We start from the raw sequence: 27,098 nt of genomic DNA, 5'->3' as shown, positions 1-27,098 counted from the left end.
CCTAGGCACCTGATGCCCGGTTCTTACCACCGCCCGGGGGCAGGGAGCTCCAGGGATGCCAGCTGCGGGGTGGGGAGGGGAAGGGGCCCCGGGGATGTCAGCTGCGGGGAGGGGAGGGGGAGGGAAGGGGAGGAGGTCCCTGAGTTGGCAGCCTCAGGGTGGAGAGGGGAGGAGGCGCCGGGGATGCCCCCTTCGGGGCGGGGAAGAAAGGAGGCGATGGGGATACCAGCCGCGGTGGGGGGCGGGGCGGGGGGTGGTCCGGGGGCGATTCTCCCATATCTAGGCCCAAACCACCTGTACAGTTGCCGCCGCTCCGGTCCAGCTCGTAGCCCGTCTCGCACTCGCAGCGGAATAGGCCGGGCAGGTTCTGGCAGGTGCCGAAGACGCAGATGTTGGGCAGGGAGCACTCGTCGATGTCTGCGGAGCAGAGGCTCGTCTGACGCCGGGCACCGTGCGGCGGGCACCGTGCAGCAGACACCGTGCGGGCCGCAGACAGAGCAGGCCCAGGGTCCAGGCGGCACCGGGGCTGGGGGTTAACCCCGGAGCGGAGCCGTGAAACACCACGACCGGCTCCACAGTGCGGGGGACCGTCCTTGGGCAGCGGGCGCTCATGGGCCGAGCGCGGGGCTGGGAGGCGGGAGGCGGGAGGCGCGGGTTCTTTAATCAATCAATCATATTTATTGAGCGCTTACTGTGTGCAGAGCACTGTACTACGAACTTGAGAGAGTCCAATACAACAGGCTTGGCAGACATGTTCCCTGCCCCAGCGAGTTTACAGTCGAGAGGGGGGGATAGATATAAAGATAAATAATCTATAGTCTATAATTTATAAATCTGCACATAAGTGCCACATCAAGGCATCTTTCTTTCTGCGGTGTTGTGTTGTCTCATGTCATGGGAAGGGAAAGGGGAGGAAGGTGCTACCTCAAGTTTAAAGCTCTGTTCAGTATAGAATAGGGGTTCTTGTCCCAGCTCTGCCGCCTGCCTGCTATGAGATCTGGAAAAGTCACTGAACCTCTCTTGGCCTCAGTTTCCTCCTCCGTGAGATGGGGAGGGCAGTTTCTACCGCCCCCCGGGAATGCTGGCAGAAGGAGAAATCTGGGAGGGGCAGGAGCCTGGGAGGAGGCTCTAGAGCAGCGCAAGGAGAACGGGGAATGGGGGGGGGAGGGGTACAGACCGGAGGCCGGGCGTAGTGTTCTTGCCCCTCCCACTCGCATGACACCGGGCCCGGGCCTCTAATACCTTCGCAAGCTTTGCCGTCGGTGCTGGGCACGAAGCCCATGTCACATTCGCAGCGGTAGCCGCCGGGGGCGTTGAGGCACTGGCCGTTCCCGCACAGGTTCAGGTTCTCGGAGCACTCGTCCAGATCTGGGAGTCCCGGGGGCGGCGGTCAGTCCGGCCTCAGCGGTCATCCACCACCCCACAGCCTGTCCCCAACGCCCCCCCTCCCCCTCCCCCCCACCGCAACCCCAGATGACCCAGAAACTCTGCCAAACCCTACAAGACGCCCTGGCTGTCCAGAACAGTGTGCCTGGGATAGCCCCCCCCCCCACTCCGCCGCCTGTTCTCCTCGCGACCCGCGGGCGCCCACCTGTGCACGTGAAACCATCTCCCGTGTACCCTTCCTTGCACAAGCAGCGGTACGAGCCCATCGTGTTCTTGCAGTCGGCGTGCTGGTTGCACATGTGGGTCCCGTTGGAGCACTCGTCCAGGTCTGTGGGGGCAAAGGGGCGTCTCGAGGGGGGCTGGGGGCGGGGACGCGGCATCTTGGCGACCGTGGCCCAGGACTGGACGGCGGATAACTGACTCCTGGCGCCCGGCCTCACCTGTGCACTTGACGCCGTTGCCGATCCAGCCCGGGCTGCAGCTGCACTTGAAGCTCCCTGCCGTGTTGGTGCAGAGGGCGTGCCGGTCGCAGTTGTGGGCTCCGATCTCACACTCGTTGATGTCTGGGGGGGAAGGAGAGGGTTCTCCCGATGCCGCTCGGCCGCTCCCCCCTCCCCCCACCCCGCCCCATCGCGATCCACCAACCTGTCCCGACCGGGGCCCAGGCCCGGGAAAACACAGCGGCCGCCTGGCGGCCAGCCAGACACACCCCGGGCAAAACGCCCGCCGCGGGGTGCACTCCGGTGCCCCTGGAGTCCCCCCACTGGGGACCCTCAGAGACCCCCACGCCCGGCGCCCTGCCCTGCCCTGCCTGGCTGGATTTCTTCTTGCGGGGATGGCCCCGAGCAACGCGCTCTGTCTCTTCCGGAGAATCCCGGAGGTCTAATGGGGCCAGGCTTGGCTCTTCACGGCCACTGCAACCCGAAGCCAGGGGAGCCTTGAGGGCCCCATACTCCTCCTTCACAGAAGCTTTCGTCTTCCCACCCAAACCCTGTCCTCCCCCTGACTTTCCTGTTACTGTAGACGGCACCACCATCATTCCTGCCTCACAAGTCTATAACCTTGGCGTTATCCTGGACTCATCTCTCTCATGCGACCCACATATTCAATCTGTCACTAAATCCTGACGGTTCAACCTTCACAACATCGCTAAAATCCTCCCTTTCCTCTCCAAACTGCTACTATGTTCATCCAGGCACTTAAACTATCCCGCCTTGATTACTGCCTCACCCTCCTTGCTGACCTCCCGCCTCCTGTCTCTCCCCATTCAGGCCATACTTCATTCTGCTTCCCGGATTGTTTTTCTACAGAAAGAGTCAGTCCATGTTTCCCCACTCCACAAGTACCTTCAGGGGTTGTCCACCCACCTCCGCATCAAACGGAAACTCCTCACCGTCGGCTTTAAAGCACTCAGTCACTTTGTCCTCTCCTGCCCTTACCTGCCCCACTACTGCATCAGGCCCGCATACTTCGCTCCTCTAATAAAAACCTACTTACTCACTGTACCTCGATCTCGTCCATCTCGCCTCCGAACTCTCGCCCACATCCTGCCTCTGGCCTGGCACGCCCTCCCTCTTTGTAACCAACAGACGATCACTCTTCCCACCTTCAGAGCCTTATTGAAGGCACATCTCCTCTAAGAGACTTTCCCCGATTAGGTCATTTCATTTCCCCCCACCCCCTTCTGCATCGACCTTACATTTGGTTTTGCCTCCTTTATTTACACCTCCCTCAGCCCCTTATGTATATATCGGGGAAGCAGCACGGCTCAGTTGAAAGAGCACGGGCTTGGGAGTTGGAAGTCGTGAGTTCTAAACCCGGTTCCACCACTTTTCAGCTGTGTGACCTTGGGCAAGCCACTTAACTGCCCTGCCTCGGTTACCTCATCTGTAAAATGGATCAATTGTAAGCTCGCTGTGGGCCGGGAATGTGTCTACCCACTCTATTATATCGTGCTCTCCCAAGAGTTTAGTACAGTGCTCTGCACATAAAAAGCCCTCAGTAAATACGATCGATTGAGTGATTCCACAGTATTCGCTCGGACCCCAGAACGCCCTCAGGACAGAGACCCGACCCTCCAAGATATGCACTCCGTGCACCCTCGCCAACCCCACGGTGGTAAACTGAAACGCGGAGTTTCCGCTTAGCAGATGCAAAATCCCATTTCGGGAAGAGGGGGCATCGGGTCGGCCTTCCCAGGACACTGCCGGACAGATCGCTTCCCCAAGGCCCTTCCCTTCCGCCTCCCCCACAGGTCAACCCCGACCCTCCTCGCAGCCGCGTCCTAGGGAGGGGGCCGGCAGTTGGGGGAGTGTCTCCAGGCCGAGGTCCCTCGCTCCACCTCCTCTCGCTGTCGTGTAACAGGGCGGGAGTGGGGTGGGGGCGGGGCAGGGGGGAAACCATCTGTGCAGCCGTGGCGGGAAACCAGGCTTGTTTGCTGAATGGAAACAGTCGGCGATGACGAAGAAGCTGAGCTATTTCGCCCAGACTGAGGGGGCCGGGGGCCGGCGGTCCGCACGCCTCTCGGCCCCTCCCTCCTCCGTCCAGCTGGCCGGGGAAGCCGGGGCGGGGCCTCGGGGTTCGCTCGGGCCTGGCATCCGTCGGAGAACGCTGCGCCCCGGGCCGGGCTCCGGCGGCTTCCAGAACCTAGTTTGTCGGGCCCCCTCCCGGATCCGCGCCCGCCCCTCCCCCACCAAACTCTGACCCGGCCCACCCCTAACCTTGGTCCCGCCCAGATCCCGGCCCGGGCCGGTTTTGGGGAGCGACGGGGGAGGGGAGAGGGGATCGTACCGGTGCAGCCGAGTAGCCCATGTCGCAGTGGCAGATGAAAGACCCCTTGGTGTTCTCGCAGCTGCCGCTCAGACAGATGTTCGGGTTGAGGTCACACTCGTTCACATCTGGAAACCGCGGGCGTACGAGGTCATCGGCCGCCCGGAGCGCGGCGGCCTGGGGCCTCGGGGCTCCACCGAGTCAGCGGGCCGCTGCGGGGCCCCGGGGATGCCTATTTCCTACCCCCGCATCCCGAACTCGGGCGTAGGGGCCGGTCCACGGTTGCCATTTCCACTCAGTCCGAGATCTTGCCAACATTGCGCCCTCTGCGCCGCCCGTTCCCCGCCCGGAGAGAATTAACCGAGCGGAGGTTATAGCCTCGGCTCCACCACCCGTCCCCACCCCACCAGCCTGCTACGTGGCCTCGGGTAGGGCAGTTACCCTCTCCGCGCTTCTGCTTGGTTTCCCGTGCAAACGTTCCCCCCTCCAAACACACACATCGACAGGGTCGGCAACCCCCACTCCGCCCGCACCCCAAGCCGGGGCCCCACGCTCGGGGTCTGGGGGAGGGGTCGCCCCGGCCCGCCCTGCCGGCCACTCACCCACACAGGTCTTCATGTCCTCGGACGCCATGAAGCCGTCGAAGCAGAGGCAGCGGTATTCCCGGGGATGTTGGTGCACTGCCCTCCGTCGCAGAGTTGGGGCTGTCTTCGCACTCGTCGATGTCTGGGAACAGATGCAGAGTCGGCGACCGAAAAGCCGCAACCCGCGACCCCTACCCGTTCCCGGTGGCGCCAACAGCCCCGCTTCAGCCCCCTCTGTCCTTCGGGCCGAAGTCCCTCGAGGCACGAGGGATGAGGGTCACCCCGGGTGTGGTCACTCCACCGTGACCGCAGCGTCAGCGTCTGAGCCTCTTTTGCACGGCGCAGCCCCCGTCAGTCCTCCCCGCCGGTCTCTGGTCCCGGGACCCCCAACCCTCTCTCCGAAAAGGGCCCAGGCTCTTGAGCTCTGGGCTGAGTGACCAGTCCGGGCCCCCGGGCACAGATGGCGGCGTGGCCATGGACAACCCGCCCGCCTACCCGCTAGCGATGCCCAGTCCCTTACCTGTGCAGGACCGCTGGTCCGGCATCAGGGCGAACCCCTGCCGGCAGCTGCACTCGTAACTGCCCTCCGCGTTTGTGCAGAACGTGTCACAGCCCCCGTTCATGATGTTGCACTCGTCGATGTCTGCAGAGCGAGAACCCGGAGGATGAGACGGGGCGACCCGCCCGACTAACTCTTCTCCCCCCACCCCAACTCCCGCCCAACCGGGCTAGGCCACTGGACTGGCCCTTTGACTCTGAATGTACCTCGCTCTCTTCCTCCTCTTGGAGCTTAATCATTCATTCAATTCAATCGTATTTACTGAGCGCTGCTTTAGTACTGAGCACCGTACTAAGAGCTTGGGAGAGTTCAATACGGCGATAGCCCGGACGCCTCAGTCCCAAGCCCGCAAGAAATTAGGCTGGACTGAATCGAAATGGGACGCTGAGCAATTAGAATCAGAAACAATAAGCGGCCCAAAACTGGTGTCCAGGCACCTCCTGCCCAATGCCCAAAGACTACAGCAGTTCACCCCCTCCCCTCGCAGTCCCGCAGCAAACTCGTGCCGCTCTGCCCACCGCCTCGGGACTCCACTGTGACAAGACCCAGGTTACCCAAGACACGGGGGGGTGGGGAGGTGGCGGGCAAGAGAGGGGACTCACCGACACAGGACAACTTGTCCGGCGTGGACTGGTAGCCGGGGTTGCAGGCACACTGGTACCGCCCGACCAGGTTCACGCAACGACCGTGGCGGCAGAGATTGGCGCTCAGATCGCACTCATTAATATCTAGGTGTGGAAGGCCGGGGGGAGGGGGAAAATAGGGGGCAGGGAAAAGAAGGATGGTGAAACGGGAGAGAGGGAGGGGTGGGGAGGAGAGAGAGATGGAAAGTCAGAAGCCCTTCGCCATCAGGATTTCTGTCTTGTTTCCTGTTCTCTCCCCTTAGTTTCTCTCTCCACACTTCACACCCCCCCACACACACCGCCCGCGAAGAGTTCCCCTTCCCCACCTTCCCCCGCCCTCCCCAGCGCATCCTGACTCTGGGACCAATCCTGCTGAGCCATTTCTCCTCTCGCCACAGTAGGGGCCACTGGCCCCTCCTCTCGGTGTGCCTCTCCCTCCCTCCCGCCCTCACCCTTGCTACTTGTCACTGATCCGAACTTGCACCAGGGCTCGGGGGGGGGGGGGGGTTGATGGCCAGGGGTGACCCCGCGCCTCTGGGGGACCAAAGCGGGTCCAACGGCGACCCTGACGGGCAGCAGCTTGGGGGAGTGGGCAGGAGGGAGGCATCGGCCCGTAGCCCTCCGGGGAGGGGCCGCCAGGGGCAGGATCATCCCCGGAGGGAAGGCCGGGGGCAGGGCCATCCAAGGAGGGAGGGTGCGGGGCGGGACCATCAGAGGAGAGAGGGCCAGGGGACGGGGCCACCTGAGGAGGGGGCGCCGAGGGGCGAGGCCGGTCTTACCTACACACGCCGAGATGTTGGGCGCCACTTGATGGCCCACGGGGCACTCGCAGCGGAAGCTGCCCTCGGTGTTGAGGCACGACCCGCCGCGGCACAGGAGAGGGTCCCTCTGGCACTCGTCGATGTCTACGATACCGAGAGATCGGCTGAGCCCGCGGCCCGACGCCTCCCCGACATCCCCATCACTCACCCCCCACCGCCCCCTCGCCCCCCGCCCCGGGACAGGGAGAACGGAGGCAGGGGCAGCAGGGGGCAGCGGGCGGGGGGCTGTGCGGGAGGCGGGCAACCCTACCCATGCAGTTCTTCATCATCATGAAGCCGCTCTCATAGCCGTCGAAGCACTCGCACTCGAAGTCTCCCGGGGTGTTCACGCAGATGCCCTGGCCGCACAGGTCGGGGGAGATGCGGCACTCGTCGATATCTGGGTGGGGGAAGCGGAAACGAGCGGCCGCTGGCCCCAGGGACCACCCCCCCACGGACGAGACGGCCGCTGGTCCGAGGACATCCACCCGACACCGGACGAGGGCGGTCTTTTCCATTCTCTTCTTCCCTCCATCTGTAATCTATTTCAGCGTCTGCCTCCCCTGCCAGACTCTAACTCCGCGAGGCCAGGACTGTGTCTACTCACTGTGTTTGTACTTTCCCAAACGCTCAATATAGTGCGCCATACATCGTAGGTGCACAGTAAAATCCTACTGATTGATGGGAACTCCGTTCTACTGTATTCTCCCAGACGCTTAGTTCAGTGTTCTGCACTCAGTAACCTCCCCATTAATGCCATTGACGATGATGACGATGATAATGATCTCTCCCCTACCCCCGGCCGCAGGGCAGACCCGGGAGGACCAGGGCGGGTCAAGGCGGACCTGGGCGGATGAAGGCGGAACTGGGAGGACTAGGGTGGACCGGGGCGGACCCGGATTGACCTGGTCGCATGAAGGCGGGCCTAGGCACACGAGGGCAGACCAGGAGGCGGGGGCCACTGACCTGTGCAGTTCCGCTCCTCCGAGTCCAGAGCGAAGCCGCTGTCGCAGCGGCACTTGAAGCTGCCGATGGTGTTCCGACACTTGCCGTGAGTGCACAGGCTAGGAATCATCTTGCACTCGTTGATGTCTGAGGGGAAATGGCCCCGAGAGGGTGAGCGCCAGTGATGTTCTCCCCCCGCCGAAGGGACCGCGGCCCTGCTGATCGCAGACCCTTCCCCCCCATCAACCCCTCCCACCCCCATCCCCCGCTCCAGCCAACCCCGCACCCACGTCCCCACTAAGGACTCTGCCCGGGCTGACCGCAAGCGTAGCCTGGCGGCGGCGAGGGAGTTTTAGAGCTGGACGCTGCAGCCCCCCGCACGCCCCCCGGCCCTGTCCCCGGCTCCTCCCCCGTCCCAGCCCACCTTTGAAGAACGGCTTGCCATTGATAACTTCCCCTCGGGTAGCGAAGCCAGGGCCCCTCGGGCAGAGGGCTTCGAACTCGGGGCTACCCCGCTCCGGGCACTCCTCGCATTCGCCTGTGCCCCAGGCCGCGCCCACGGAGCAGCAGCAGGCATCCATGCGGTGCCGGCCAGCGACGGGCACTGAGCATTCTTCATCCTCGTGGCTCAGGTAGCAGGTCTCCAGCCGGATGTCTGTCCGGCGGTGGCGGGGGGAGTGGAGGGAGGGAAAGAGGGGGAGGGTCTCACTGATGGTTCGCGGCCCTCGCCCCCGTCAGGCTACCGAAAGTCTAAGCTGGACCGACCTCCCGATCCACGCGCCCGGTTGACCCCAGCCCTGGCGCCAAACTCGGCCGGACCCCACAGTCCTTCCTGCCTCGGGGGTCGGGACAGAGTGACCCTCAGACGGTAGGCCAGGGCCCGCCCCGGTGTCCCTCCACCCCGCAGGGGCAGGACCTACCGAGACATATCCGGCCCGTGAGGTCCAGCGTCATTCCGCTGGGGCACTGGCAGACGAACGAGCCCAGGGTGTTGACACAGTGACCGTTCTTGCACACGCCGGGGAAGACCTCACACTCGTCTATGTCTAGTGAGACAGACACATGCACACACTCTCTCTCTCACACACACTAGTGTCGAAACCTGCCCGGCCCCACCCGGATGTCCAGCCCTGCCCGAGGCCGGAAGGGGACAGACTGGCTCGAAGTTTCCCCCAATTGAGATTGTCGGCCGAGAATTACGGGGGTGTGACATAAATCAGCGATTGTATCAATCCACCCGACAATCGGGCGGGCGGCTCCGCCGGCTTTGGGAAGGTAGTGACCTCTTTCTCAGACTGCACGGCCGACGGGGAACGCGATAGCCCCCTGCCCCACCCCGGGGACCCCTAGACACGGGTCCTCATAGGCCGAGCTCCCCGGGCCGGTCTCAGGGGCTGGGAGCCTCGCATCGGCCGTGGAATCGCCTCGCCCCTCCCAAGGCCTCCCTGGGTGGGGGGGTCCCAGGGTCTTCCCCCCCCCCGCCCCCACCTCCCCATTCCGCTGAGGTCAGAGTCGCACAGCCGGACTCGGGGGCGGGGCGGCGGGGCAGCCAAATATTCAGTCATCGCTTGGAAAGCAGGCGGGGGCCTGGGAGGGAGGGAGGGGAGGAAGGAGGAGGAGGCCTCGCTCATGTGAACAAAAAACCCTTCTTCTCAAGCCACATATGGGACCGATCGCTGTTGTTCAGAATCTCTCGCGGGCGATCACGTCAGCGTGGCCTGGGCGAGGGGCCGGCCGCTGGGGGAGAGGCCTGGGGAGGAGGCCTGGGAGGGTCCGGAGGCACTGAGGCCCCCTGCCCCCGACCCCAGGCCCCGCCCGGACTCTTCGGCCTCGAGGGGCGCACACACCTTGACACTGGGTGCCTTGGACCCTGAAGTAGCCTCGAGTGCAGACGGGATCTGCCAGAAACAAACACAGCCGTCAGGCCCACCGGGGAGGGGAGGGGGAGGAGAAAGAGATGGGGAAGCGGAGAGGGAGAATGGGAGTGAGAGGAAGCGAGGCGAAGGCCGCGGCGACGAGCTGAGCTGGGTGGGGGGAGGTGGGGACACCCGCTCCAGGGGTTGAGATGCGACAGATTTTTCTATCCTCGCAAGTCAGTGTCACCCGACGTTTCTGAGGAACGTGGTCAGGGGCGGGGTCAGGCTTGGAGGCAGGATCAGGTCAGGGGCGGGGTCAACTGGGGGTGGGACCGGGCCAGGGCCCGGCGGGGCGGGGTCGCCTCACCTCGGGTGCAGGGCGTGCAAGGGCTACCCCAAGCGGCACCCAACGAGGAGCAGCATTGAGACTTGAGCGTGGCGCCGTTGATGTTGATCTCGCACCTGCCGTTGACGATGCTCTGCCAGCAGGTGCCCTTGATGGTTTCTGCGGCGGAAACGGCCCCCTTCAGGACCCTGAACGCCTGCCGAACGCCTCCTGGTAGCCCCCGCTCAGGACGGGCCGGTCCCACCCCAGAGTCTCGGGTTTTTTCCCCAGCTGCCGGGGTGCAGACCTAGCGGTGCCCCCTCCCGGCTCCCCCGGCTCCCCCGGCTCCCCCGGCTCCCCGGCCCGTACCTATGCACACGGTCTTGGACGGGTCCAGCGTGCTCTCCGGCGGACACTCGCACACGAAGGAGCCCAGGGTGTTCTTGCAAACGCCGTTCACGCAGGGATTCGACTCGCACTCGTCCACGTCTGGGGATGGGGGGGTAGGGGAACAAATTTCAGCCCCAGCGCGCCTGCCCCGGGGGTGGGGCTGCTCGAGGAGGGAGGGGGAGATGGGGCCGCGGATTTCCCGGTGTTTGCTATAGGGCCGGGGATCCCGGTTCTAATCCCGGGTCTGCCAATTGCTTGCTGTCTGACCTTGGGTAATCACTTAACTTCCCTGCGCCTGTTTCCTCAACTATAGAATGGGGATTAAATCCTGCTCCCTTCTACTTAGACTGTGAGCCCCTTTTGGGACAGGGACTGTGGCCATCTGACAAACTTGTATCTAACCCAGCGTTTAGGACAGTGCTGGACAAATAAGTGCTTAACGAATACCATAAAACAAAACAAAACCAAACAAAACAGGTCCCTCTCGGGGGCGTGGGCAAGCAAGAGTGGCCGCTGCCCTCCCCGCTCCCTGCCAGCCCCCGGCCGGGAGCTCACCTTCGCAGGTTTGAGGTCGGGGGAATAGAGGAAGCCCTTGGGACAAGAGCAAGAGAAGCTCCCGGGAGTATTGCGGCACAGACCGTTGTCGCACAGCAGCGTGTTCAGAGCGCACTCGTCGATGTCTGCGGGGCCGTGAGCAATTCAGTCGCCACCGCCACGCCCCCCCCCCCCCCAAGGATCCCGTCTGTCGGTCGGTGTGCTCCCCTCCCCCGTCCCGCCCCGCTCCCTCACGGGTCGACTCCCCCCGGGACAGCCTTGCGGCCCTGGGCAAGGCCGGGGCGGCGGGCGGCCGCTTACCGATGCAGGCCTTGCCGGTGACGTCCACCTCGTAGCCCGAGTTGCAGACACACTTGTAGGAGCCGCGCAGGTTCTCGCAGCTCCCGTTGGCGCAGATGTCGGGATCCAGGGCACACTCGTTTATGTCTGTGGAGCGTCCGAGCCGTGGTCATCCCCGGGACCGCCCCTCTCTCCCTCCATCGCTGTCCGCGTTCATCCTCACCCTTCCCAGGACGCCTTCCAACCCCGTATGACCGCCTCCCCGCGAGGGTCGGGCAGTCTTTAGTGAGCGGCTGCTAGGCGGTGGAGAAAGGGTCTCCACCGCACTGCAAATCCTCAGCTTGCTTTCCTTTCCCTCGACACCCTTCCTTCCTTCCTTCTTTCTTTCTCTCTCCGACCCGGTCCCCTTCCTCTTCCTCCCGGTCCTTACTGCTCAGCACCTCCACCCCCGTGTAGCTCCTCTCCTACGGAGCTAGGCCTCGCGGGCGAGTCCATTAGCTAGATGGTGGATGTAATTAGCGGACACTCCGGTCTGTCCGCGCTATTCCGTTCTGGACGCCACTCCAGACACCCTCGCTGAGGGGGCCAGCCCTCCTATCCCTCAAGGGGAAGGGGAGCAGGAGATCTGGGGGTGTGGCCAGTCCCCACTGATGACTCTGTGGGAGTCGCTTCCGGCCGGCTGCCACCGCCCGTTCCGACGCCCTGGACCCCTGAACGGGGTTGACACTCAGAGGGTGAGGGTTCCTCGACTTCCACGAGCCCACCCTCACCCGCCGGTCCGCCCCCTGGCCCTGACTGCCCCCTCTATCCGCCCCCCGATCCTCGCTGTCCCGTCTTCCCGCCCGCTGGCCCTGACTGCCCCTTCTATCCACCCACCGGCCCTGAACGTTCCCATCTATCCGCCCGCCTGGGAGTCCAGGCCCAGCCCTGAGCGCGTGGACCGGCCGGAGCATCCGGAGCCTCACCACTGCCCTCCGAAGTCATGCCCGGCCCGCTGCTGCACAGCGCCTGGTACTCAGCTGAAAGGAACCGAAAGCGGGATGTTGGCACATGCCGGCTCTTCCCGCCGCCCGGCCCGCCTCACCCAGCGCCCTCATCCCCTGTCCTGCCCGCTCATTCCGGGTCGTGGCGGGGGGGAAGGGGAGCTGAGGGTAGTAGACAGAGAGAAGCTTTGTTCAGGACCCTGGCACCCATCGTCCCGCCCTCCTCCCTCTCGGAGGTCCCTGTTTAGATGCGGGAAAGTTGCAGCTGACAGGAGTGGGCCCTATCCGAGCGGGGGCTGGGGACGGGCCTGAACGGGCGGGGGCAGGGGAGAGGTTATTCCTTCCTTCCTCCCTTGGCACCTGAGTTCTGCGCAGGGCACGGCTGGCACGGCTCTCCGAAGGCGAACTCGGTGTTGGTGCAGCAGCAAGTGGACTTGGTCACGGCTCCGCCCAGAGGCCGAACGCACTGGCCCCTTTTATACCCGCCGTAGCACGTGCTTCGCATGTGCGTGTCTACATGGGAGGGAAAAACCGCCGTCTTTCCGCGCCGCCCCGGGAGGCCGGGTTCCCCCCCCTACCTGAGTCCAGGCAACCGCGGGGCAAAGTGGCCGAAGCCCAAGCCCCCCCGTCCGTCTCCGCTCCGTGGGCGGCCCTGCCATCCCCCGACCCTCATTAGCCCGGCCAGTCTCCCCGCGACACTGGTCGCCTCTGGAAGCCACAATGCCGAGCGCCCACTCTAAAGTATTTTTAGGGGCCCAATTTAAATGGGGCGCCCTGCTCCGCTCCGAAATTTCAGAGGCCGGGAGCGCTTCTCAGCGGGCCAGCTCTCCCCTCCCGGACCGAGGCCTTGTACCGGGGGAAGCCCCTCTGGAAGCCTAGAGACCTGCCAGGGACCCGGCTCGGCCACTTCCCCCACCTGCTCCATTCCGGGAGTTGCGGCGGATGCATAGCCCCGCTCCCTCCCCCGGGGACCGACCCGTCCCACCAGGGACGGACCACCCCCTCCCCCCGCCCCGACCTACCGACGCACACTCGCCCGTCCAGGCCCACGGCCAGCCCCGGGAAGCACTCGCACTGATAAGAGCCGTCGGTGTTCACGCAGCGCCCGTTCATACAGATGCCTGGGGTGTCGCACTCGTTGATGTCTGCGGGGGCGTCGGAGGAGAGAGGAGGGAGAGATAGGGGGCTCGCAGGGGCCAAACAGGGCCAGACAGGGCTTGCCAAATCCGGGGGCGCGGGAGACCCGATCGCACCGGAGGAAATCTCCCCGACTTCAAAAGCCCCTTAAAAAGTCACTTCCTCCAGGAGTCCTTCCGTGATCGGCCCCCTTGGTGGGCAGGTTATGGCATCAGCTATGAGCCCGTTGTTGGGATTGTCTCTGTTGCCGAAATGTACTTTCCAAGCGCTTGTACAGTGCTCTGCACACAGTAAGAGCTCAATAAATACGATTGTATGAATGAATCAGCCACCCTGGGCGATTTCGGTTTGGGATTATTTAGTTTCAGCTTCCTTTTGTGTTACCCGTGGACTCTATGGTTTTTCTTCGTGGTGCTTGCGCATGCACTATCTGCACCCCATCCCTCCCCCCCCCATTAGACTCCTCGAAGGCCACGCTCTCGGCCTCACTGTCCGCATCTGCACAGTAGGTATAAGATCTTTGTCTCCCCCACCCCGCGCCCTCTGACACCGTGAGCTCCGTGTGAGACAAGACTCGGGGCCGGTGTGGTTCTCCGAGCCCGGCCCAGTGCTCGGGCCGGAGGAAGGGCTTAGTTCGTGCCGTAGCTAAGGGGTTGGGTAGGGGGAAGCCTCCCCCGCAGGACCTGCGACGGGCCCGGCGGGCCGAACCTGTGCAGTAGCGCCCGTCTGGAGACAGCTGGAAACCGGGCTTGCAGATGCACTTGAAGCTGCCGTCCTCGTTGATGCACATGCCGTTCAGGCACATGTTCCGAATGCTGCACTCGTCCATGTCTGGAAAGAAGAGGGACCCTCCTCGTCCTCGTCCGTCCAGAGGCCCGGGCCACACCCGGACCACGCTGCCACGGCGGGGCGGGAGGCGCAAGGGAGACGGAAAGGCAGGAGGAACGGAAGGGGGAAAGGGGAAAGGGTTGTGGGGAAGGGAGAGGGAGAGGGGAAGGGAGATGAAAATGGGGAGACAGGAGGGAAGAAGCGGGGAAAGGGAAAGAGCGGGAGACAGGAAGGGCGACAAAGGTAGGGAAGAAGGGAGGGAGGGGAAGGTCTCTTGCCCTTCCCTAGTCCTGGCTCTCCAGGCCAGCATGAATCTCCCTCAAACGGTGGCCTCCTGCTCCCTCTTTTAAATCGGGGTCAAATAGCCCACATTCCACCAGGAGGGCCAAAGGGGAGAGACGGGAGCGTGTACTGGAGTGGAGAGTGGAAGGGGCGCTCCCCTTCCAGGTTTGCTTTCCTTTCAGGCCCCGTTTTGAGAGTGGGGGAGGGGTCTCGGCACCCCGCCCGGAGGACGGCCTCCCTCATCGGGAGCACTCTCTGCCCTTCTCGACCTGCTGCGTTTTCCTCCCACTCCCTGGTCGAGACGGGCAGAAACAATTGGTAATTAACCCGCGCGCACGCGCCCATCTCCTGCAAGAATGTTGGCCCGGGGTCTTTGAGTTGAATCACCGAGATGCTCTCCTGCCAAACATGTTTCTGAAATTCCTTTCCGCGGGGCCCTGCTTTTGGGACCCCCGCCCGGTCCTGGGAGGTAGGACCCAAGGAGAATTCTCGTCGGGCGGGGGGCTGTGAGGTGCGGGAGGAGGGCGGGAGGGGTCCGCCCATCCGGTTCTGTCTCCCCGGAGCAGCCCCGAAGGCCGGAGCTAGGGGGGGCGGCGCCCTGGGAAAAAAGTGGGGGCCTCAAGAGACGGCAGAACCTTCACGACCCACCGGGAGACCCTCAAACAAACCCTCTTCTCAGCCCAGAGACAGCCCCAGCCCAGGCACAGCTGGCCCGGGACCCATGGACACCGCACAAGGAGAGGACTGACACACGCCTCCGCAGACCTAGCGTCGTCTAACTCCCTGGGGGGCTGCGGGTGGCTGCCCATCCCCGAGGACCTAGCATGGTTTAACCCCTTGGGGCTGGGGCAGCTGCCCCCCTCCGGATCTAACATGGTTTTTAACCCCCTGGGGCTTTGGACAGCTGCCCCGCCCCCCGGACCTAGCGTGTTAAAGTCCTCTGGGAGCCTACCTTCGCAGTTCTTGCCGTCGGGGGTGACGTGGAAGCCCGCGTTGCACACGCAGTGGAAGCTGCCGTCCGTGTTGATGCAGCCCGTTGCTGCAGATCCGGCCGTTCTGCAAACACTCGTCGATATCTGAAACGCGGCGAGGGGGTCCCTCGTCGGCGGGGGTCCCTGGCCTCTCCGTTCCCAGCCGGCAGGGCTGCCGGAGGCCGCGGGGTGGAGGGAGAGGCGGCTCCCCCGAGGCCGGGGCGGCAGCGCGGACTCCCGGCGCTTCCACCGCTCCGATCCCCGAGGTGGCACCGCCGACGGAGCGCTAGCGCTGCGGGGCCCTGAGAGACGAACTCCCAGTCCGAGCTCGGCCCAGGCCCCGGCACCGGCCCCGGTCCCGGCCCCCGGGGCCGGGCGACCTGCTCCCGCAGCAGGGATGGGAGGGCAGAATGGGGAGAGAGCGCCGGACAAAACCGTGACTGATACTGGACTCTTGTCCCCCGGAAAAGGCCGTCCCCAGCACTGTTTCCACTCCCCCTCCCCCGATCCGATCCCTCGGTTGGCCCCTGGCCGAATCCAGCCTCCGCATCCCCGTGGGCCCCCGGCAGACCCTTGGCCGGACGGCAAGGACCCACTGCTCGGCATCCCTGCAGACCCACCGGCTTGCCAGCAGGGGACGCCCCACGTATCTCTCTCCGAAGCGAGGTCCAGGTTTGCTCCCGCCCCCGCCTCGCCCCCCTCCCCCCCCCGCAGCAGTAGCCCCGGGCACAGGGGAGAAGGGGAGAGGGGCCTGGGTTCCATGTCAGTCCCCCCTCTCTAGACTGTAAACTTCTGTGGGCAGGGATGTCTGTTTATTGTTGTAGTGGACGCTCCCAAGCGCTTAGTACAGCGTTCTGCACACAGTAAGCGCCCGATAAATACGAAGGAATGAATGAGTGAATGAATCCAGGGGAACCTTCCTGCCATTCCCAGTGCCTGGGGCGCTAAAGGGAGACCCCGAGGGGATCTGCTCTTTGCAGTCGGTCTCGGCCCGCTCGAAGCCCCCATTCCCCGGGGCAGTCCTCGCCCCCCATCCCGTCCCTGCCCTGGGCGGGATTCTGGAGCCACGGCCAGTCTCCTCCCTTCAGGGAAGCCCTCCCCCGCGACCGGTGCGGGCGGAGACCGATTCGCCCCGCACGGGATGGAGAAAAGAGGGAGGCCCGCGAAACCACGTTCACCTCGGCATCGCGTCCTCGTGGACGTGCTCTGGAAGCCGGCCCGGCATTGGCACACGTAGGAGCCCTTGGTGTTGACACACTCGCCCCCACGCAGGGGCTCTGCTCACACTCGTCCACATCTGCAAGAGCCCCATCGGTGGTGAGCCGCGCCCGACGGCAGCTGGCCGGGCTGGCGTGAGCCAGGAAACCGGGCTCCCCATCCGCTCGCCCACAAGGCAGCCCGCCCCGCTGGGCGACCTCCTCTGTGCAAGGGGACAATAACCCGGCCTCTCGGGTCAGATCAGTGAATGCGAATGCGTGGAGTTTGACAAGAACTCAGATTCAAGGCTCCCTGGAGGGCGGGGCGGGTCCCGGAGGGTTGGAAGGGGGAGAAAGGGGCGAAGGGGTCCCGGAGGGCGGTCCCGAAGGTTCGAGGTGGTCCCGGTGAGGGTGTGCGTTTGGTGGTGCCGGGTCCCGGAGGGAGGCGAGGGGCCGGGGGCCACCTACCGATGCATTCGTTGTGGACGTCGACTGGAAGCCCTGTTGCACTCGCAGCGGTAACTGCCGGGGGGGATGCAGTGTCCGTTGGGGCACAGGCCCGGGTAGGCCTTGCAGTAGTCCGTGAGGTTGAACGGCAGCACCACTGCACCGGAAAACCCAGGTCACAGCGCGCCCGCCCTGGTGGGTCCCGAGAAGGGACTCTGGCTCCGAGTCGCCACTGCGGGCCGCGGTCGCCAAGCGTCGTCGTCCCGTCCTCTCCCCGCCCCCATCCCCCCGCGAAGAGCCCCCCACCCCAGCTCCCCTGAGCCCCGTCTCCCGGACCCGCCCCCGCCCCCGCTTCCGCCGGCCCCGCGGCCCCGGTTCTTACCAGGGGGTCTCCGAGAGGGGACGGCAATGTCAGGGGAGGGGTAGAAGCCCGCGGGGAATCCAGGGTAGCTGACTCCGGGGGGGAAGACGCCGGGAGGCAGAGGGGCTTCGGGCCGGACCGGGGGCAGCCCGTGACTCGGGGCGGCGCACAGCTTGCGGAAATCCTCTACAACCGAGCAGCCGCGGGTCAGAACGCCCCCCCCCCTTACCGCCCCCCCCCCAAACGCCCCCACGGTTGCTCCGCCCCGCGCATCCCGCCGCCGAGGCTGGCCGGGAGAGTGGAATCTCTCGTTCGCCATCCGTAAAAGGGACATCCTTTCGGTGCACAGAGGGGACCCAGCACAGTGCGTCGCACCCAGCGGGAGCCCGGCCCTGCGCTCCCCAAGCCACTAGGCGTAGAAGCCAGTAGGGCTTCTTCAGGAGGCATAGACCGGGCTCGGGGCCCTCCATGCCGCACTCCAAGTTCGGGGCCCTCTCGGCCAGACTCCTCGTGCCAGTGAAATCGACTGAAAACCCCGAGACAGGGGCGCTGGCACCTCTTCAAGCCAGAAAGTCCCGCTCCCCGCCCTTCCGGTAGGAGGGCTCATCCCATCGCTCAAGAACCCTCCAATTCTAGGGCTCCACGGACACTTCGGGTACCCCATAGACATGCGGGGGGGCGAGGAGGGACCATGGGGAAGCTCCAGAGAACCCGGATCAGTCAGGACGCCATGGGGCCTTGAGCAGAGGCTAACTGAGCGACATCAGCAGACCAAGACCCCGAGGGCAGGAGGAGGAAGGGGGAAGTGACTGACTAAACCCAGCCTTCAATCGTTCAGCGGGAATGCACCCCGATCCCTCTCCGGGCCCGGGGCCCGGGAACCCGCAGGCTGGGGCCGTCGGTCCGGAGGGGCCGTACCTGTGGCTCGGATCGGACACATCTCCGGGGGGCTGGCGGGGCTCGGGGCCCAGCAGCGGCCCGAGTCACAGCAGCACTGGGTCTTGGACAGGGACTGAGGCAGCTGGCCCGAACAGCGCCCGTGCGCCAGGGAGGAGAAGCAGTTTCCCGGGCGGGCATCTGAGGGAAGACGGGCGCGGCTGAACCCCGCGCCTGCGAACTCGCCCGACCCACGCCGGCTCCCGGGCCATTCTGGCCGCCGCCGGGCCGCAGACAGCCAAACGCCCGTGAGGCCGGCCTGCCCGCGGGCCCGAGGGGGTCCCTGGCCGTCCGTGGGGTTTCTCCGGCCCGCCTGTCCGTTTGTGGGTTTCCCGTAAGGCTGACTGTCGAGGATACCGCCGCACTCACTCCTCCAGCTCCTCCCCTTCCTCCTCCGCGCGGGAGACTCCCCGCCAGAGCACAAACTCATGGTGTATACGGTGTACATTCATACATCCGTGGTCACGGACACGCGCGAGCGCGCACACACACACACACACACACACACACACGACGATGGTCAAGGCTGAATGCGTTCCCAGAACGGTCAAGTCGGGTCAGTTCAGGTCAGATCTAGGTCCCGGCAGTCAGGGTGAGAAGGGCCGGGACAGGCTCCCCTGACTTCCCTCCCATTCCCTCGTTCCCGGACCTCCCCCGGACGTCGAGCAGAGGCCCGACCGTGCATTGCCCCCGAACCTCCGGCCAGCCGTCGCTGCCCCGGCGTTACTTACCGATGCAGCGGGTGCCGTCCGGCGAAGTGTAAAACCCCGAGGGGCACATGCAGAAGTAGCTACTGACGGTGTTGGTGCATTCGCCGCCGCCGCAGACTCCGGGGATGGTGGTGCACTCGTCGATATCTGCCAGGGCACGGGGCTGGGCGGTGAGCCTCGGGGGCACCAGCACCCGGCAGCAAGCAGCGGCGGCGGCGATCCGGACGCCCGCTCAGTCGGTCCCGAGCCTCTCCCGCCTATTCCCTTATTTCGTTCCTCCCCCCGCGCCCGGCCGTCCCCCATCTCTGTCCTCCCCCCGCGCCCGGTCGGCGTCCTTTTTCCCTCCGTCCAGCTGTCCTCTCCCCCACACCCTCACCCCTCCCTCCCGGCCTACCTTCACACTTCTGCGACACTTCGTGGAGCTTGTGCCCCGCCGGACACTTGCACTCGAAGGAGCCGACGGTGTTGATGCATTTGCCCCCCTGGCACAGCCCAGGGATGGCTTGACACTCGTCCACATCTGCGGAGGCAGAGGCAGAGGCCTGCTCTCACCCTCTGGCTCCGGCTCACCCGGTCGCCCGCAGTCGCCAGGACGGTCCCCCAGACCCACTTAACCCAACGGTCCCGGCCCGTTCTGGCTTCGAGACCGGTGAGGGAGGGGGCAATTGCGAGGGCGACGGAGACAGGCTGCGGGCGCAGACCCGGCCCGGCCAGGGCAGGGGCGATGGCACCCCGCGGGCGCCGGACATTCCCTGCCCTGCCCTGCCCTGCCCTGCCCTGCCCTGCCCTGCCCTGCCCTGCCCTGCCAGGCCGCCGGCCAGTCACTGTCAACTGGGCTCCCTCGGGAGGGAAGAGGCTTCATCTGACCGGGAGAGAAACTTTCTGGTTGCCTTCGGCAAACAACGCCCGGCAGGTCCCGCCCCCAGCCCCGTCTGCCGGCTTGCGCCCCAGTTAACCCTTCCGTGGTTCTACTATTACTACCATCGCACGGTGTAGTGGACAGAGCATGGGCCCGGGAGTCAGGAGGTCACGGCTTCTAATCCCAATGGTCTGCTGTGTGACCTTGGGCAAGTCAGTTCACTTCTCTGGGCCTCAGTTACCTCATCTGGAAAATGGGGATTAAGACCGTGAGCCCCACGTGGGACAGGGACTCTGTCCATCTCAATTTGCTTGTATTGTACTGTGTACTAACCACAGTGCTTAGTAATAATAATAATAATAATGTTGGTATTTGTTAAGCGCTTACTATGTGCAGAGCACTGTTCTAAGCGCTGGGGGAGATACAGGGTAATCGGGTTGTCCCACGTGAGGCTCACAGTTAATCCCCATTTTACAGATGAGGGAACTGAGGCACAGAGAAGTTAAGTGACTCGCCCACAGTCACACAGCTGAAAAGTGGCAGAGCCGGGAGTCGAACTCATGACCTCTGACTCCGAAGCCCAGGCTCTTTTCCACTGAGCCACGCTGCTTCCCAGCATGAGTAGGGAACTCCCAGTAGAGTGCCCAGCACGTAAAAAGCGCCTTAATAAATACCATAATAATAATCATCACCACCAATAATAATAATAATTGTGGCATTTATTAAACACTTACTATGTGCCACGCACTCTATGTACTAAGCGGGGGTGAATACAAGCAAATCGGGTTGGACACAGTCCCTGTTCCACATGAGGCTCATGGTCTTAATCCCCATTTTCTAGATGAAGTAACTGAGGCACTGAGAAGTGAAAGTGACTTGCCCAAGGTCATACAGTAGACCAATAGCATAGCCGGGATTAGAACCCAAATCCTTCGACTCCCAGTCCTGTCCGTCGCTTTATCCACTAGCCCGTGCTGCTCTCAAGGCCTAGTGAGGGCGTCTACCTTGACAGGCCCCGCCCCCGACTCCCCCGGGCTGTATAATAATAACAATAATGATGATGGTGATCTGTTAAGCCGCTTACTACGTGTCAAGCACTGTTGTTAACGCTGGGCTAGATACAGGCTCTGTCCTGCAAGGGGCTCACAGCCTTAACCCTCATTTGACAGATGAGGGTACTGAGGGACAAAGAAGCAAAGTGACTTGCCCAAAGTCACACAGCAGACAAGTGGTGGGGCACTTGTCGGAACACCCCGGCAGTCCCCGGCCCCGGCCTCCCCCTCCCCGCGTCTGTACCTTGGCAGGCCCCGGTGCGGATGTTGGGGATGAAGCCTCGGCGGCAGGGGTTCGGCTGAGCGGGGCACATCTCGCAGGGATGGCCCCACGCCCGTCCAACGGTGGCGCAGCACAGGATCTTGGTGCAGACGATGCCGCTCAGCTGGCCCTGGCACATCTGGTTGCTGACCAACGTGAAGCACGGCCCGGTTCGGTAATCTGTCAGAGAGAGAAGGGGGCGGGGGTCCCGTCAGGGCCACCTTCCCCTCCCCCCGCCCCGGGGCCCGGGCCGCGGGAGACGGGGTGGGGGGGGGGGGGGGCCAGGGGCCGTCCACCGTCCATTGATCCCCCGGCGGGAGCATCGTGCTGCAGCTAGAGGCGCTTAAGTTAGGTAAAAGGGGGGACTTCCAGATGGTCCGGGACTGGAATCCTAGATGAGAGGAACTCATGGGTCTGAGTTCCCATGAGACCCTGGACTCAGGACAGAACAGAGGATAAAGACAGGTACCTAAGTGCCCGGGGGGCGGGGCAGGGGGGAGGAGACACAGGGTGTGGGAGGAGTACTTTTGTCTGCTTCCCAAATATCATCTACAGTACTCCGCACACACTAAGAGTTGGGTACAGTGCTCTGTAGACACTAGCAGCAAGGTACAGTGCTCTACACCCGGCAGGGACTCATCGCGGTGCTCAGTATGCAGCTGCTCTTGTTCTGGTCTGGGCTGCTTCTCCCGGGAGGGGTTCTGGGCAACCTGTCCCCTGTGCCAATTTTTGAAACCCAGATTTCTGGAAAATTGTGCTTACAACACTCAGGCCAATTTGATTCCCGTTTGCGGATTTCACTGAGTCTGCAACTCTGTTCTGGACGTTTCAGAGAATGAAACAATGGCCTTTACTGAATGTACCAATTCAATTACTCTATTAAACAGCAAAACTTTCCAAGCGGCTGAGACGTGAGTCATGGAGAGCCTGCAGCTTCGTGTCACCACGGGGCCAGTCTGCAGAGAAAGCCTGGTCCTCAGAGTCCGCCTGGCCAGGGCTCATCTATGGAGGCGGCAGTGTTTCTGGCGAGGGGGCGCAGGTAACTTTGGGAACCCCAAACGCTGGCCCCCATTTGCCCGGCCCACAAGCAGCAGCTCCATGAGGGATCCTCCCGGGGGTCTTGTCATGCCCAGAGCACACAGCCACTGCCAAAGCCAGCCCACGGGCAGAACATGTGTGAAGGGTGCCAGCCCAAGAGAGCCGTCCCTCCAACCCCACCCCAGGGCCGCCTCCATGCTGAGGCAACCCCAGAATGTGAAGACCAAACAAGTTTGTGTGACAATTTTTTAATATGCCGGCAGCTGAATGCCCCTGCCTCCACTTCCCTGGAAGAGAGAACCCAGGCAGCAGCGAGGTCGAAAGGAAAGGAGAATGGGCACAGGTCCGGGGGCTGGGGCACCCCTTCCCTATTTAGTCCTGGCTCTACCCCCTCCCAGCTGGGTAACTTCATGCCGGCCCACCCTCTCTGGGCCTCAATGTCTTCAGGTTTCTGCCCTGGTTATCTTGTATCTCACCATCAGAGTTTAGTACTTGGCACATAGTCACCACCTAACCAATAGCAGCCAAAGTTACTATTTAATTATTATCTGCACAATGGGAAGAATGATCCCGGTCCCTCTCTCTTCCTTAGGACTGCTGTGAGATAAAACAAGATCAGTGACAAGAGGCCAAGACGAAGGCCTGTGCCCTGGTAAATCCTGGAGTCTCCCTGGCTACCTGGCAAGAGACATGGGCAGAAGCCGGCAATCAACTTGCCAGGAGGCCAGTGCCAACTGGACCTGCACTTTCACTGTTCATTCTGGATCTCCTGCCCCTCGAGGGGCTCACGGCATATTCCATTCTGCCTTTCCAGGCATTGAGCTGATGCCAGAAATTCCCAGTGGCTCAGCTGCCCATCTTCTCGGGTCACCCTGGGTCTGGATGCTCCCAGTGAGGGGCCAGAAAAGCTCAAGAGCTTGCTAAGGCCTTTCAGGAGGCCAGGGGCAGGGATGGGACTGGGCTCAGGATGCCTTCCCCTCTAGACTGGAATCTTCTTGTGTCCGTTCATTGTTGTATGGTACTATCCCATGCGCTTAGTATAGGGCTTGCACACCAGTAAAAGCTTAATAAAATGATGATTGAATGAAAAATACGATTGCGGCCCCCAGGCACAACTCCTTCCACTCGCTCCCTCATTGGGCTCACCGGAAAGTCAGTCACACTCTTGTCTGTCTGGGGCCCTGGTGGCTGGTCAGTTCCCAGACCACGCTGGGCCCAGGAAGGGGAAGCCTCAGACTCTTGGCCTCCCTGGCCTGTCCGTTGATTGCTCCCGTGCAGATGGAGCTGGAGGATGAATTGCAGGAAATCATGTGCCCGCAGAAGGCACGCCCGTCCACAGGGGGCCGAGGCCACGGCAACTCAGGATCCCGCTGCATTGGCCTCAGGGTCTGACCCATCCTGCCCCACCTCTCCGGGACAACTTCCCAGATGCTGGAAACAACCTTATCCATGCCCAATTCCTAGGGAAGAGGGACCTACGGTGCCCATGGCGCCCAACTCCCAGGGAAGAGGAGTCTGCAATATCCACAGCACCCAGCTCCCAGGGGAAGAGGACCTTCGGTGCCCATGGCACCTGATTCCCAGGGAAGAGGAGCCCGTGGCTCCAGATTTGTGCCCAGGCACAAAACTTCTGTTCCTGAAGTCCCAGAACCACAAGATTGCAGGGAAGACACAAGGATGTAATTTTCGGCGCTAGACTCTAATTACCGTGAACACTGCTTTTGGCAAAAATTACCAACAGAGCAAGAATCAGGTGGCTGGGATTGAAAGAGTTGGAAAGAGGGAGAAGACAGGAGGGAGGAAAGAGGAGACAAGAGGGAGGAGGGAGGAAAGAGAAAGGTGGCGGGGGGAGGAGGGAGAGGCAGGAAGGAAGAAGCAGGAGGGAGGAGGGAAGAGGGAAAAGGCAGGAGGGAGGAGACAGGAGGCAGAAGGGAGGAAGGAAAAGGGAGGCTCTCATTTTGCTCCGGCTGAGGCTGGAGGACTGAGCTGCAGCCCTCAGCAGGCAGGCCCAGGGGAGAGCTTCCCTGGCCAAGCCCTCTCCCTTCTTCCTGGCGAAAGGCCGGGGAAGTGGGCATGTAGCCCTGCCCTCCATCTCCAGGGCCGCAAGAGCCCAGCAGGTTATTGGAAGCAGCGGCGGGTGGGAGGACGAGGTGGAAAAAGGGAACACGAGTAGGGGACTGGGAGTGGCTGGCATGGCCCTTTGCCGGAAGGACCCCATCCCTGGAGGTCCGCTGTGGTCCCTCGGCCCTGGACTGCTGGGAGACCCCTGGCCGGCCAGGATGGAGAGGGGAGGGGAAGGGAAAGGGATGGAATCCCCAGCGGGGGCAGAGTTGGTCCCTGGACAGGCCCTCGATTGGCTGGGAGTCCAGGTTGGCACCTACTGGTGGTCAGCACGAGGAAGATTTAGGATTTAGTGTCGGGGATCCCAGCTCTCAGAAGACAAGCCCTCGACGAACACTGGCATTAGTGAGCCGCATTGCCCAGTGCTCAGCCCGAGACAACCCGAACCTGAGAAGGGCCAGGGTCAGGCTGGCGCTTTCGCTGCCCGAGACCAGTGAGATGGAGTTTGGGGAGGGGCTGCCACAGACCTCCTGGCAGCCCTCCAACCCCTCCCTCTCCCCCCCGCCTCAGTTACTCAGTTCTGCACCAGTTAGCTACACTTCCTTCCCTTGGGGCCAGGTTCAAGTTCCTAGGTAGCAGCTGGACATCAGGTCAGCACCTGTGGACCTGCAGGAGTGGTCCCTGCTCCACTGCGAACACCCCCTCCCAGGCAGCGTGGCTTAGTGGAAACAGCATGGGCTTGGGAGTCAGAGGTGTGTTCTAATCCCGGCTCCATCACTGGTCTGTTGTGTGACCTTGGGCAAATCACTTAAATTCTCCATGCCGCAGTTACCTCATCTGTAAAATAGGGATTAAGACTGTGAGATCCAAATGGGACAAACTGATTACTTTGTAAGTACAAGGTAACCCTTGTACTTACAAGGTTGTAAGGTTGGGGTTGGAGAGGCAGATTTTTGGAATCATCCTTTAGAGATGGAGAAGCATCGTAGCTTAGTGGAAGAGCACGGGGTTGGGGAGTCAGAGGTCATGGGTTCTAATCCCAGCTCCTCCACTTGTCAGCATGTGACTTTGGGCAAGTCACCTAATTTCTCTGTGCCTCAGTTACCTCATCTGTAAAATGGGGATTAAGACTGTGAGCTCAACGTGGGACAACCTGATCACCTTCTTGTGTCCGTTCTTAGAACAGTGTTTGAGACATAGTAAGCACTTAACAAATACCATCATATTATTACCCCAGGCTGTAGAACAGTGCTTGGCACATAGTACTTAACTTATGCACTTAACAAATACCAACATTATTTTTATTGTTATTATTATTAATAATAATAACTACCAGTGGGCTCACCTTCATTAGGGAGGGAGAATCGACCCGATCTGGGGACAGACAGAATATAGGGTTGACAGAGTCAAGGATCAGGCCAAGATTATGGGTTGAGCGTCAGCGGGAATGGTGATGTTATCTACAGTGATGGAAAAGGTGGAGGAAAGGATTTGGGAAGGAGGATGAAGTTGGACAAGTTGACTTTGAGGCATTGGTGGGGCATCCACAAAGAGATGGGAAGCAGTATAGCCTACTGGAAAGAGCAGGGGCCTGGGCATCAGGGCATCTGGGTTTTAATCCAGACTCTTTCATTGTCTGCTGTGGGACCTCAAGCAAGTCACTTAACTTCTCTGTGCTTCAGATTCCTCCTCTGTAAAATGGGTTTCTATGTTTGTTTTCCCTCCTACTTTGACTGTGAGCCCCATCTGGGACAAGGACTGTGTCCAACCTGACTGACTTTATCTATATGTTTGAGTACTTAGAACAGTGTTTGACACATAGTACCCACTTTAAAATATAATAACGATAATAATAATAAATAATAAAGTCATACTGGAGGCAGGAGGAGATGTGAGATTGCAGAGGAGAAAGGTTGGGGTTGGAGAGGCAGATTTTTGGAATCATCCTTGTAGAGTTGGCTGGTGAAGCTGGGGAAGCCAATGGGAGTGTAAATTAAAGAAGAGAAGAGAGACCCAGGACACAGCCTTGAGGGACACTCCAGAGCCGAGAGGCAGAGAAAGAATGGTGAAAGAGACAGGGAAGGAGCAACCGGATGAGGAGGAGAAGAACCGGGAGAGAGCTGCCTCAGAAAAACCAAGGTCGGATAGTATCTGTAGCGTGTCAGAGCAGCCAGCGAAGGGGCACCTTCACAGACCCGGGGTGGAGGTTGTTTACACCCACTGCCTCCGCTTCCTCTCCTCCACCTCCCTCCTTGACCTTCCACAATCCAGTTTCCGCCTTTCTCACTCCTCAGAGACTGCTCTCTCTCCAAGGTCAACAATGACCTCCTTCTTGCCAAATCTAGCTCCAGACTCTATTCCATCCTAATCCTCCTTGATCTCTCACAGCCCTTGACGCTCTGGACCACCCCCTTCTCCTGGTATCACAATTGGTTTTTCAGATCTAGTTCTCTCCTGATTCTCCTCCCTCCTCTCTCATTGCTCCTTCTCAGCCCACTCACTCACCACCCTCTCCACTCCATACTGTCCAGTCCTCTGCTGTCAGGATCACAGCCTCCCTGGCTCCTCAACGACCTCCAATGGCTGCCCATACAGATCCGCATCAAACAGAAACTCCTGACCATCGGCTCTAAGGAGCTCAATCAGCTCTCTCCCTGCGACCTATCCTCGCTCCTCTTCTGCTACAACCCAGCCCACGCACTTTGCTCCTCTCAAGCCAACCTACTCACTGTGCCTCGGTCTCACCTGCCTCCACTGACCTCTTGCTCACACCATCCCCTCTGCCTGGAACTCCTTCCCCCTTCACAACCAGTACATCATGGCTCTCCCCATCTTCAAAACCCTTCTGAAATCACATCTCCTCCAGGAGCTGCTCCGTGATTAATCTCCCTTCTCTGCTCCTCT

At 62.1% G+C, this 27,098-nt stretch overlaps 1 protein-coding gene across 1 annotated transcript in view; it reads right to left on the bottom strand.

The window, feature by feature from the left end:
* FBN1 (fibrillin 1) overlaps positions 1 to 27,098 on the bottom strand; it is a 77,020-nt gene that overhangs the window by 18,058 nt on the left and 31,864 nt on the right. Inside the window, 37 exon segments of the mRNA XM_029070440.2 lie at positions 295 to 417; positions 1,243 to 1,368; positions 1,592 to 1,714; positions 1,827 to 1,954; positions 2,798 to 2,820; positions 4,186 to 4,283; positions 4,758 to 4,817; positions 4,820 to 4,852; positions 4,855 to 4,881; positions 5,260 to 5,382; positions 5,901 to 6,026; positions 6,701 to 6,826; positions 6,993 to 7,121; positions 7,688 to 7,813; positions 8,091 to 8,321; positions 8,587 to 8,712; positions 9,514 to 9,564; positions 9,890 to 10,027; positions 10,217 to 10,336; positions 10,793 to 10,804; positions 10,807 to 10,917; positions 11,093 to 11,218; positions 12,037 to 12,090; positions 12,415 to 12,567; positions 13,077 to 13,199; positions 13,900 to 14,022; positions 15,254 to 15,333; positions 15,335 to 15,377; positions 16,451 to 16,540; positions 16,543 to 16,569; positions 16,937 to 16,971; positions 16,973 to 17,072; positions 17,298 to 17,462; positions 18,195 to 18,353; positions 18,944 to 19,069; positions 19,317 to 19,442; positions 21,078 to 21,275. Coding sequence (XP_028926273.1) covers positions 295 to 417; positions 1,243 to 1,368; positions 1,592 to 1,714; positions 1,827 to 1,954; positions 2,798 to 2,820; positions 4,186 to 4,283; positions 4,758 to 4,817; positions 4,820 to 4,852; positions 4,855 to 4,881; positions 5,260 to 5,382; positions 5,901 to 6,026; positions 6,701 to 6,826; positions 6,993 to 7,121; positions 7,688 to 7,813; positions 8,091 to 8,321; positions 8,587 to 8,712; positions 9,514 to 9,564; positions 9,890 to 10,027; positions 10,217 to 10,336; positions 10,793 to 10,804; positions 10,807 to 10,917; positions 11,093 to 11,218; positions 12,037 to 12,090; positions 12,415 to 12,567; positions 13,077 to 13,199; positions 13,900 to 14,022; positions 15,254 to 15,333; positions 15,335 to 15,377; positions 16,451 to 16,540; positions 16,543 to 16,569; positions 16,937 to 16,971; positions 16,973 to 17,072; positions 17,298 to 17,462; positions 18,195 to 18,353; positions 18,944 to 19,069; positions 19,317 to 19,442; positions 21,078 to 21,275 — 3,888 coding nt within the window.

This window comes from Ornithorhynchus anatinus, chromosome 8, assembly GCF_004115215.2.
Source record: "Ornithorhynchus anatinus isolate Pmale09 chromosome 8, mOrnAna1.pri.v4, whole genome shotgun sequence".
In the NCBI taxonomy this organism is placed as follows: domain Eukaryota; kingdom Metazoa; phylum Chordata; class Mammalia; order Monotremata; family Ornithorhynchidae; genus Ornithorhynchus; species Ornithorhynchus anatinus.
The sequence above is the reverse complement of the archived record's forward strand: the minus strand, read 5'-3'. Positions and strand labels throughout refer to the sequence as shown.